The sequence below is a fragment of the Haematobia irritans genome, chromosome 1 (assembly GCF_050003625.1).
Source record: "Haematobia irritans isolate KBUSLIRL chromosome 1, ASM5000362v1, whole genome shotgun sequence".
NCBI classification, from domain to species: Eukaryota; Metazoa; Arthropoda; class Insecta; order Diptera; family Muscidae; genus Haematobia; species Haematobia irritans.
The window spans coordinates 199,868,644-199,881,198 of NC_134397.1; the positions used below are offsets into that span (position 1 = coordinate 199,868,644).

General features: G+C 34.3%; 1 protein-coding gene across 1 annotated transcript; it reads right to left on the minus strand.

The window, feature by feature from the left end:
* Positions 1-9: 9 nt before the first annotated feature.
* On the minus strand, positions 10-12,257 carry Osi3 (Osiris 3). The gene is made up of 3 exons (XM_075292553.1): positions 11,705-12,257; positions 3,244-3,419; positions 10-3,169 (listed from the first exon to the last, which is right to left on the minus strand). The coding sequence occupies exons 1-3, from the start codon at positions 11,792-11,794 to the stop codon at positions 2,599-2,601; spliced, it is 837 nt and encodes a 278-aa protein (XP_075148668.1). The 5' UTR covers positions 11,795-12,257; the 3' UTR covers positions 10-2,598.
* Between the last annotated feature and the right edge of the window lie 298 nt (positions 12,258-12,555).

The window sequence follows — 12,555 nt, forward strand, 5'->3', positions numbered from 1 at the left end:
ATAAGCTTTTTGTTACTGTTTATAAAACAATGTTTTATTTTGTTTTCGTATATAATAAATAAATAAATTAGTTAATAAATAGTTTATAATAAATTAGTTTACAACTAAAATAAATAATTTTTCATTTTGTGTTTTTTTTAATCTTTTCTTGGCTTTTGGCAATACAGTGTTATTAAGAGAAAATTAAATAGGAAAATTATATTGAAAATGAAAATACTTGCATAGGATAGATATTATCACAGTATAAGAAGAGAAACAAAGAGAATCATAAGAAATTAAAATTAAAGTTTCCACACCGCATAGAGATATTAGTAAAATTAAATTAAAATTAATTAATAACAACTATAACAAAAATTAATACATTTTTAACAATTAACAAAATAAAGCACTAGAAAACCTTAAAATCCCCTTTTCTACTAATACAAAAAGATACCCCAAGAGCAGATCAAGGTTTCAAAATAGAGAAATGTCTCCAAATTTTTATTTTTTTATGTTTGATAAGACAAAAATGTTTGTTTCCTATTTTTTCGATTTAGGTATTAAAACAAAATCCCTCGATTTAATTATAGGAAATTCCGTTGCAATTATTTAGAATTCGTTCAGACTTATTATACAAACAATCGTTCATATTGGTTTGACAACTTCATCGTTTAGATTCGACGATAATACAAATTGTTACTTATATACATATTTCACAAATTATTCGTAAAATTTCTCTTGTCGTACAATTTGTTCACAAATTTCAAATTCTATTATCTTGAGGGTTTAGAGATTTTTTGCACCTATGTCCCTCCAGATCTTGAGGCAGTAGGGAATTTTACTGCAGATTTTTAGCGATATTCGTCTACAGTGACTGTAATTCTTTTTCACTTAAGCATGAACCATCATTACCTCTTTTAGTTCAACATTTTTCACATAGACTCAATAGTTGACAATAGTAATCCAACAGAATCCAAAAGTCGACATTTTTAAAATTTGGAAATTTTGATTTGTTTATATCCCACTTTTTCAAAATTTAAAAAAATCGAATTTAGATATATGGAGTCGATTTTTTTACATTTCGTCTTTTTCAATATTTCAAAAAAAAAAACGATTTTAGGCTCATGGTGTGGACCATGACTACGAAAATCGATTTTAGACTCATGGAATGGACTATGACAAAAAGTCTATTAGCCGAAAAGTCATTTATCTATTTTTGTATCCCTGGCCGAAAACTATTTTCAACATCGATATTTAGTAATGAACAATTTTTATAAGAAATATATCCATGCCCAACAAAATCCTTTAACCGGTATTGAATATAAAATCAGCGAACGTTTGATTTCTTGTTAAAGTTATCCCTTTTTGAGAACGAATAGTGCACAGTTTTATTAAGCCTTTTCGAGTCTTAAAGAACCAACTTTCATGAAAAATGGAAACCTCGATGACCTACTATTTGAATTAAAATGGGTGAAAATTATTCCATATTTTTCAAAGAGCTCTCGAAAACCTCTGCAGCATAAAATTACATAGCTATCAGTTATTATCGGAACATAAATCGCCTTACTACGACCCTGTTCACTTGAAGATTTATTGTTCCAAAATAGGTTTCAAGATTAGGTTTCGTTGATCTATATTTTTGAAATTAAATCGACCAAATTAATTTCCAACTTAAATTGAAATTGATTTTAAATTCAAATTCAATTTGGTTCAAAATCACATTCAAATTGGTTTCAAACTAATATGCTAACAATTCTTGTAATATGTCTTAATTCTTACAAATATAAGCTGATCTATTTTTATGTTCAGCATACAATTAAAATTGAGAAAAAAATATTTCAAGTCTTTTGACATGAAAATTTCGGAAGCAAAGAATTAAGAATCATTAAAATTTATTGTACTAACATATTAATTCGGAGCAATATGAATAAAATTGCCTTGTCATTCAATATCAGGGATACTAGATATACTTGTGAAATTATATCGACCAAATTAATTTCAAACTCAAATTCAAATTGGTTTTCAACTCAAATTCAAATTAGTTTCCAACTCAAATTTAAATTGGTTTCAAACACAAATTCGAATTTCTATCAAATTCAAATTGTCTTCAAACTAATATGGCAACATTTTTTGAAATTTGCTTTAATACTCATGAATATGATTCGATATCTTTCGAGATAAATTTTAACACGTGACATTGATTTGAGAAAAATCGTCTGCTCTACGATTTGGATTCAAATATTGTTTGCTAACATTTCATTTTATTGTACAAAAAAGTCTACTAACCTAAACACCTCAGAGAATTGATAATTTTCGCGCATTTTCTACAAATTTGTGCCCAGAAAATTTCCAGAATTTGTTAAACCTAACTCCCAAAAAATGAAACCTCGACTTGCTAATGCGATAGAAAAAAGTTAGAAAATAACAAAGAACACTTAAAAACAATAAGATTAGATATAAATAGATCTTTGAATAGAGATGAATAGACCATTGCATTTACAAAAGAGAGTTCGCCTGTGCTTCTTTTACAAAAACATATATATCTACACTTTTCCAAATCCACTGGCCTTAGTCCTTGTGATCATACGCTTTCGTTTTCGCCTTCGATATGATTACCTATTATGAGGCCACTGGTTTTTGACCACTAAATGCCATATCATGGGCCTCATCGGCCAATATCTTGGCTGGCACTTCAACTAAGCCCTCCATGAAACCATCTAAAGCTCTAGCCCAACCGCTACTATAGCTATCATGATGTGGAACTTCCACAACATGTTTCTTCTGTGAGAGTAACTTTTTCAGGGCTATTATCACGGAGAGTAATAAGGCAATCTTGGAAACAATTAAAGCTTTGCCAGCCAACAGGAATAAGCCCTTCAGTATTATGGCACCCACAATACCAGCTTTACCGGCCATCATCATTATAATGGGCATCATATTCTTCATTTTGCCTCTACCCTCTTCGAAGGCTGAGACGGGACTTATGGAAACGCCAAAGTTCAAATTTCCTGCTGGTTCAGAATATGCCACAAAATCAGCATTATCACTGAAATGATAACGTAGTGTGCGTGATGATATGAATTTTCTCACTTTACTGGCCACCAGCAGGGCCAATGTCTCATCATCTGAGTCAATGGAACGTGCCAATAGCATATCATCTTCTGGATCATCAGGTATTTCATCAATATCTCTGTGAAGCAAAATGAACATAGTAAAATGAAATTATATTTCGTTTTCATTTGCACTACATTAACTCCGTCATACCTGTTTTGTGTCACAGTGACTTTTTTATTCACTTCCAGTGATGATTTTTTGAATATCCGATTCATGTACACAATCAATTTCAGCATCATACATGAATGATTATCTCTTTGGCTGCATTTGGTATTGAGTTTCCGCAGGAATCCCTCCTCCAATTGATTGCGATTTACTGCAGGAATCTGAAAAATACAAACAATACAAATTGTATGAATATTAAAAACAAATTGTATACATAATAAAAATTCTTCGAGTATATTTTTAGTTGTTTTTTTTTATGAAACAGTAGAATGTGAACAGATTTTAATCAATCTGTCATCGTACAACATTTCATGAAGTACAAAAAATCCACAAATGGAATGAACAGTGAAACCTCTCAGAAGTCCCCGGTCGCTAGTATTTAAATGCGGGAGCCATCGTGGTGCAATGATTAGCATGCCCGCCTTGCATACACAAGGTCGTGGGTTCGATTCCTTCTTCGACCTGACACCAAAAAGTTTTTCAACGGTGGATTATCCCAACTCAGTAATGCTGGTGACATTTCTGAGGGTTTCAAAGCTTCTCTAATTGGTTTCACTGCAATGTGGAACGCCGTTCGGACTCGGCTATAAAATGGAGGTCCCTTGTCATTGAGCTTAACATGGAATCGGGCAGCACTCAGTGATAAGAGAGAAGTTCACCAATGTGGTATCACAATGGACTGAATAGTCTAAGTGAGCCTGATACATCGGGCTGCCACCTAACCTAACCTAACCTAGTATTAAATGCTAACCTAACCTAATATTAAATGCATTATTTTTATATAGTACCAATCTTCAAATGATTCGTGTCAAAATTTGACGTCTGTAAGTCAATTAGTTTGTGAGATAGAGCGTCTTTTGTGAAGCAACTTTTGTTATTGTGAAAAAAAAAATGGAAAAAAAGGAATTTCGTGTTTTGATAAAATACTGTTTTCTGAAGGGAAAAAATACGGTGGAATGATAATGAGTTTCCGGACTCTGCCCCATAGAAATCAACAATAATTGATTGGTATGCAAAATTCAAGCGTGGTGAAATGAGCACGGAGGATGGTGAACTCAGTGGACGCCCAAAAGAGGTGGTTACCGACGAAAACATCAAAAAAATCCACAAAATGATTTTGAATGACCGCAAAATGAAGTTGATCGAGATAGCATAGGCCTTAAAGATATCAAAGGAACGTGTTGGTCATACCATTCATCGATATTTGGATATGCGGAAGCTCTGTACAAAATGGGTGCCGCGCGAGCTCACATTTGACCAAAAACAACAACGTGTTGATGATTCTGAGCGGTGTTTGCAGCTGTTAACTCGTAACACACCTAGTTTTTCCGTCGATATGTGACAATGGATGAAACATGGCTCCATCACTACACTCCTGAGTCCAATCGACAGTCGGCTGAGTGGACACCGACCGATGAACCGTCTCCGAAGCGTGGAAAGACTCAAAAGTCCGCTGACAAAGTGATGGCCTCTGTTTTTTGGGATGCGCAAGGAATAATTTTTATCGATTATCTTGAGAAGGGAAAAACCATCAACAGTGACTATTATATGGCGTCATTGGAGCGTTTGAAGGTCGAAATCGCGGCAAAACGGCCCCATATGAAGAAGAACAAGTATATACGGCCTTAAGTTCGGCCAGGCCGAAGCTTATGTACCCTCCACCATGGATTGCGTAGAAACTTCTACTGAAGACTGTCATCCACAATCGAATTATTTGGGTTGCGGTAACACTTGCCGATGACAAGGTATCTTAAAACTTCCTAACACCGTCTTCTAAATTGCAAGGTAGTCCATACGTGGTATATATTAAAATAAAAAAAGGCCGATTAAATACGTATATAATTAAGTTTAAAGTTTCTATAGAAATAAAATTTTGACAACATTTTCTATAGAAGTAAAATTTGGAAAAAAAAAATCTATAGAAATAAAACTTGGAAAAAATTTTCTATAGAAATAAAATTTTGACTAAATTTTCTATAGAAATAACATAAAATTTTGACAAAATTTTCTATAGAAATACTATAAAATGTTGACAATGTTTTCTATAAAAATAAAATTTTGGTAGATTATTTTTGGCTCGAGTGGCAACCATGATTATGAACCGATATGGACCAATTTTTGTGTGATTGGGGATCGGCTATATATAACTATAGACCGATATGGACCAATTATGGCATGGTTATAAGCGACCCTATACTAACACCACGTTGCAAATTTCAACCGGATCGGATGAATTTTGTTCCTCCAAGAGGCTCCGGTGGTCAAATCTGGGGAACGGTTTATATGGGGGGCTATATATAATTATGGACCGATATGGACCAATTCTTGCATGGTTGTTAGAGACCATATACTAATACCACGTACCAAATTTCAACCGGATCGGACGAATTTTGCTCCTCTAAGAGGCTCCGGAGGTCAAATCTGGGGATCTGCTTATATGGGGGCTATATATAATTATGGACCGATATGGACAACTTTTGGCATGGTTGTTAGAGACAATATACTAACACCACGTACCAAATTTCAATCGGATCGGATGACTTTTGCTCCTCTAAGAGGCTCCGGAGGTCAAATCTGGGGATCGGTTTATATGGGGGCTATATGTAATTATGGACCGATATGGACAAATTTTTGCATGGTTGTTAGAGACCATATACTTACACCATGTACCAAATTTCAGCCGGATCGGATGAAATTTGCTTCTCTTAGAGCAATCGCAAGCCAAATTTGGGGGTCCGTTTTTATGGGGGCTTTACGTAAAAGTGGACCAATATGGACCAATTTTTGCATGGTTGTTAGAGACTATATGCTAACACCATGTACCAAATTTCAGCTAGATCGGATGAAATTTGCTTCTCTTAGAGCAATCGCAAGCCAAATTTGTTTCGTTCGGAAGTTAGCGTGATTTCAACAGACGGACGGACATGCTCAGATCGACTCAGAATTTCACCACGACCCAGAATATATATACTTTATGGGGTCTTAGAGCAATATTTCGATGTGTTACAAACGGAATGACAAAGTTAATATACCCCCATCGTATGGTGGAGGGTATAAAAAAGTGTTGTTCCACCAAGACAATGCACCGAGCCACAAGTCATTGAGAACGATGTCAAAAATTCATGAATTGGGCTTCGAATTGCTTCCCCACCCACCGTATCTCGAGATCTGGCCCCAGCGACTTTTTCTTGTTCTCAGACATCAAAAGGATGCTCGCAGGGAAAAAATTTGGCTGCAATGACGAGGTGATCGCCGAAACTGAGGCCTATTTTTGAGGCAAAACCGAAGGAGTACTACCAAAATGGTATCAACAAATTAGAAGGTCGTTATAATCGTTGTATAGCTCTTGAGGGGAACTATGTTGAATAATAAAAACGAATTTTGAAAAAAAATGTGTTTTTCTTACAGTCATCATAATTTTGTCCACATTGGGGAGGTGATCATTTATAAGAGATAACGTTTAATGCGATAATATAGGAAACGTCTCACTATGATTGTTCACTTCCGAGAGGTGTCTGGCTTTCAGTGTGTCCAAGTTTGTGAGGTTTCACTGTATAAATCTATATACAAAAATCAAATTGGAATTTGGAAACATAAATAAAGTTGTTTTGTTCTCAGAAGTGAACACCCACGGTCGCCTAATTTTTGTCCATAGTTAGGTTTTCAGAGAAAATTTTTGCATCAAGGATTTTGAACTTTTTATACCCACTACCATAGGACGCTGATGGATGTATAATAACTTTGCCATTCCGTTTGTAACACATCGAAATATAGGTTTCTGACTATATAAAGTATATATATTCATGATCAGGGAGAAATTCTAAGATGATATAACGATATTCGTCTGTCTGTCTGGATGTCTGCTGTAATCACGCTACAGTTTTCAGCAAATAGCAAAGCTTTCTTGCCTAATAGCCTCCATAGATTAGGTTAGGTGGCAGCCCGATATATCAGTGAACTTCTCTCTTATCACTGAGAGCTGCCCGATTCCATGTTAAGCACAATTTATAGCTGAATCCGAACGGCATTCCATATTGCAGTAAAATCACTTAGAGAAGCTTTGAAACACTCAGAAATGTCACCAGCATTATTGAGGTGGGATAATCCACCGCTGGTGTTCGACCGAAACAGGAATCGAACCCACGACCTTGTGTATGCAAGGCGGGCATGGTAACCATTGCACCACGGCGACTCCCTTATCGCTCCCATATAGACCGATCTCCCGATTTAATTTCTTGAGTGCATGGAAGGCACAATTTTCAACCAATTTGATTAAAAGTTTAAAATCAGAGATAATTTAAGTTTATAAAGAGCTATGTTAAATTTGGTATATATCGGTCCATGCTTTGATATAGCCCCTATGTATATTTAGACCGAACTCCCGACTTGACAACGTGAGGGCATGGAAGCCATAATTTCCGTCCGATTTACTTGAATTTTAAAATCTAGAGGTTTGCCAAAAGGTTAATTGAATCGGAAGCAATTATGCAAAAGGATGGATGATGAACACACTTTTCATTAAACTGTGCTAAAATTTAAAGAATCATACATTATGATAGTTTATAGAAATCGTCCATACCCTGAACCAAAATTTTGGTCCATCATGTCTCAAGCCATTGATGATTTAAAAGATGGTATAATAGGATTGTCCGAACTTTTTATTCTGGGTGATTTCAACAAAATAGAAGCCTGTACGAGTAGCCTGACGGAAAGACAACTATTGGCGAAGGGATATAAATCACTCCTAGATCAAAATACTAGCACAAAAAGCATTGAACCAATATTGATTGGGCATTTTTTAGTACCAACAAGCGAAAAACAAAAAAAAATTGATGGTATTTTTATAGAATTATAAAAATGATATTGTTCAACTAATTTTCAATATTATATAAATAAACATCTAAAACTTAACCCATTTGAAATTTTACGCACAATAATTCAATGTTAAGTCTACTGTCAGTGCAAAATTTCAAGTAAGTCGGAGTAAAACCTAGTCCTTCGTAGGTCATATGAATTTAAATCAGGCATACACTGATACAAAAGTATATCTGGTTTCAAAGATTTTGTCTTTACCCTAATGATTTTGGTATTGATTCCGAACCAAAGAAGCGACGAATGAACACATTAGTAAAATGTTAATTCTACTCTCAGTGCAAAATTTCAAGAAAACCTTTGTCTCCGGGGGTCATATAAATCAGGTGTCCATTGAAAAAGGGCATGTCCGTTCCAAAGATGCTTGTTCCAAAGATTTTACACTTTACACTAATGATTTTGGTATTCATTCCGAACCAAAGGAAGGACACAACTCTCCTTTAAGTTAATGTTATTTTTCAGATCTTTTTCTTCATGTGCTATCAAAGTGAATTAAAATTTTGTTAACGACAACTTAAATTTCGAAATTCGACTAGACTATTTTTAAATGCTTTTCAACTTTGTAGCCAAGATGCAAATAGCCAACAAACTTAAATACGATTTCATTGATTTTGAAGATTTTTTTTCAAATTGACTTTTTATATTAAGAAAAAATTGTTTATACACTGAAAAAACAGTGAACCCACCAGGTAAGAAAATTATATTTAATTTTAGAAAAATTTGATAATTGTAGAAAATTTTAACTAAACTGTATTATAGACACAGATGTTACCCCGATTTCACAAAAATAAGTAAAAAATGTTCGACAAATTCAAGAAAATTTATTAGACAAAATTATTATTATTGTATCTGGCGTTTTCTTTTCAATGACTCTATTAATCATGTTCCTTAATCTAAATCTGTGCATAAAGCTCGATTAATAATTGTAAAATTGGACAAAATTATTATTTTTCACTTATTAAAGAAAATTTCGTAGTTTGAAGGAAAAAATTGGAGTTTAAAATTGCAAAAATGTCTTTAGTGCCATACGAAGTTCATGATGGGCGCATTATTGGTAAAATTTACTAATACTAAGGAATTCTGAACTATTTTGTGGGAGATACGAATTAAGTTCATCTTTATACTTCATTTGCGTATAATTTTTTCCTCTGCTTTAGTTAAGTTAACTTACGTACGCAAAAAAATATTAAAGTCATGGAAAGTTTCTTAAAACGTAATAACTCCTTGCACTAAAAGAGAATTAAATAAGCTTTATTGAAATATAGGGTTCACTTTTTTTGAGTGTATGTGAATAGCTTTACTAATATATCGCAAAACAAAAGTAATTAAAATTAAATAAATGAGTGCGGTATTCTAATTAAAATTTTATTTATCCTAGATTTGAAGATGCATAGAAGTTCCTAAAAAATATCCTTAGTTTAAAGGAGCTGTATTTTTGGCTCGGAATCAAGACCAAAATCTTTGGTTTAAAGTAAGTAAGTAAGATTTTTGTCATGTCACACACTCACAAAGTATTCATATTTTTGCTTTCTTCAAATCAAATGTATTTTTTTTTTTGTAAACCGTTTTACATTTTTATTAAATAGTTTTATTTAAATGTTTCCATGGACATACATAAAAGGAAAACGTAAATAAAAAATCCAAACAAGTATATACGGCCGTAAGTTCGGCCAGGTCGAATCTTATGTACCCTCCACCATGGCTGTTAAATATCATATCACTTTTGGCATGGCTGTTAAATATCATACACTACCACCACGTACCAAATTTCAACCAGATCGGATGAATTTTGCTTCTCCAAAAGGCACCGGAGGTCAAATCTGGGGATCGGTTTATATGGGGGTTATATATAATTGTGGACTGATATGAACCAATTCCTGCATGGTTGTTGGATACCATATTCTAACATCACGTACCAAATTTCAATCGATGTAGACCAATTTTTGCATAGTTGTTAGAGACCATATACTTACACCATGTACCAAACTTCAGGCGGATCGGTTGAAATTTGCTTACCTTAGAGGCTCCGCAAGCCAAATCGGGGGATCGGTTTATATGGGGGCTCTATATAATTATGGACCAATGTGGACCAATTTTTGCATGGTTGTTACCATATACCAAATTTCAGCCGGATCGGATGAAATTTGGTATATGTAGCCCCCATATAAACCGATTCCCAGATTTGGCTTGCCGAGCCTCAAAGAGAACCAAATTTCATCCGATCTTGCTGAAATTTGGTACATGGTATTGCTATATGGTCTCTAACAACCACACAAAAATTGGTTCACATCGGTCCATAATTATATGTAGCCCCCATATAAACCGATCCCCAAATTTGGCTTGCGGAGCCTCAAAGAGAAGCAAATTTCATCCAATCTTGCTGAAATTTGGTACATGGTGTTGGAATATGGTCTTTAACAACCATGCAAAAATTAGTCCTCATAGGTTCATAATTATATATAGCCCCCATATAAACCGATCCCCAGATTTGGCTTGCGGAGCCTCAAAGAGAAGCAAATTTCATCCGATCTTGCTGAAATTTGGTACATGGTGTTGGTATATGGTCTCTAACAACCATAGGTCCACATCGGTCCATAATTATATATAGCCCCCATATAAACCGATCCCAAGATTTAGCTTGCTGAGCCTCAAAGAGAAGCAAATTTCATCCAATCTTGCTGAAATTTTCTACACGGTGTTGGTATATGGTCTCTAACAACCATTGGTCCACATCGGTCCATAATTATATATAGCCCCCATATAAACCGATCCCAAGATTTGACCTCTGGAGCCCCTTGGAAGAGAGAGAATTCACCCGATCCGTTTGAAATTTCGAACGTGGTGTTAATATATGGTCTCTAACAACCATGCAAAAATCGGTCCATGCCGGTCTTAATTATATATAATCCCCATTTAGACCGATCCCCAGATTTGACCTCCGGAGCTATTGGAGGAGCAAAATTCATCCGACCCGGTTGAAATTTGTTACGTGGTGAAATTTGGTACATTACGCTAGTATATGGCCGCTAACAACCATGCCAAAAATTGGTCCATATCGGTCTATAGTTATATATAGCCGATCCCCAAAAATTATGTACCAAAATTTTATTTCTATAAAAAATTTTGTCAAAATTTTAATACTATACAAAATTTTGTCACGATTTTATTTCTATAGAAAATTCTGTCAATTTTTATTGTTATAGAAAATTTTGACAAAATTTTATTTCTATAGAAAGTTTTGTCAAAATTTTATTTCTATAGAAAATTTGGTCAAAATTTTATTTCTATTCAAAATTTTGTCAAACTAAATTATTTACGTATTTAATCGTCCTGGCCGAACTTACGGCCGTATATGCTTGTTTCATATTCCACTTGCCTTAATAATAGTTCTTATTTTTACAATTCTCAGAACCATCTCTGTCCACAGTTAGTACTACATTATTCCATGAGGCTTTGTATATATATTTAGCAATTTATTGTTAATAATTGTCTTCATTATGCTACATCTTTGTAATGTATATTTTTTTATAGTTTTTCTTGTTTTAATTGTAGTTAGAGTACTTAAAACAATTACCGCATTTTCATTGGAACTGATTGCTGGGGTGGCATATGCTGATAGTACTGCCGTACAGACTATTGTCCACAATATCAATGTTGTTCTCATGTTTCTGCTGTTGTTGCTTTGTTAACTAAAGGATCGATCCTTATGATTATTTTTGGTACAAGCGATAGAGTTTTTTTTAACGTTTCCCTAGTAGAAATAAAGGATACGTTAAAGAGTCTTTGTAGGTGTTTTTTTAAAGCTTTTTTTTTAATTTAGGTTGCACTTAAGTTTCCAATTTTAATTTACTTATGAAAACACTTTAAATTAAGTTTTCTTCAAGCACTCAAACTAGACAAAAAACTTTTTTCTTATTTTGTATTTTTCTTCTTTTTTTGTTAACTTAATTTTGTCTCTTAAATAATCCTTGTTGTATGAATTTTCAATTTCTTTTCTCTGCCACAAGCTGTTCTGTTTTTCTTCTTTGTTCACTTCTCAAACACAGCACTGTGGAGCTAAGTGGAGTTGGCGTTGCGTCTAGAATGCGGTGATGACATCGTCATCATATAAGAAAACCTAATGCGAATTTTCGTGAGTGTGATTAAGATTTTATATGAACCCCAGCGCTGCATTTGGTGAATGATAATGCTGCAGCTGCAAGTCCCGACCATCATAACTCAAACTCCTCTCGTGGCAACTACTAATGCTGCAGCAGACCGTCGTCGCTGTCATCATCATTTCTTCCAAATGCAAGAATTCCTAACGTACTCCGAACATGGATGTGATGAACATAGATGGCAAAGTCGCCTTGGCTAGGTTATAGTCGTCGTACCGGTCCACTTTTGTTTCAACTTTAAATCTAATTTTTTTTCGCTTCCACAATT

What these genes read in the sequence shown, in the direction of transcription:
- Osi3 (XM_075292553.1), bottom strand. Translation starts at nt 11,794, where the DNA reads ATGAGAACAACATTGATATTGTGGACAATAGTCTGTACGGCAGTACTA. An exon ending in TCAGTTCCAATGAAAATGCG is followed by an intron (nt 3,420 to 11,704) that starts GTAATTGTTTTA and finishes TGTATTTTTCAG; the next exon opens with ATTCCTGCAGTAAATCGCAA. An exon ending in GTCACTGTGACACAAAACAG is followed by an intron (nt 3,170 to 3,243) that starts GTATGACGGAGT and finishes TTTGCTTCACAG; the next exon opens with AGATATTGATGAAATACCTG.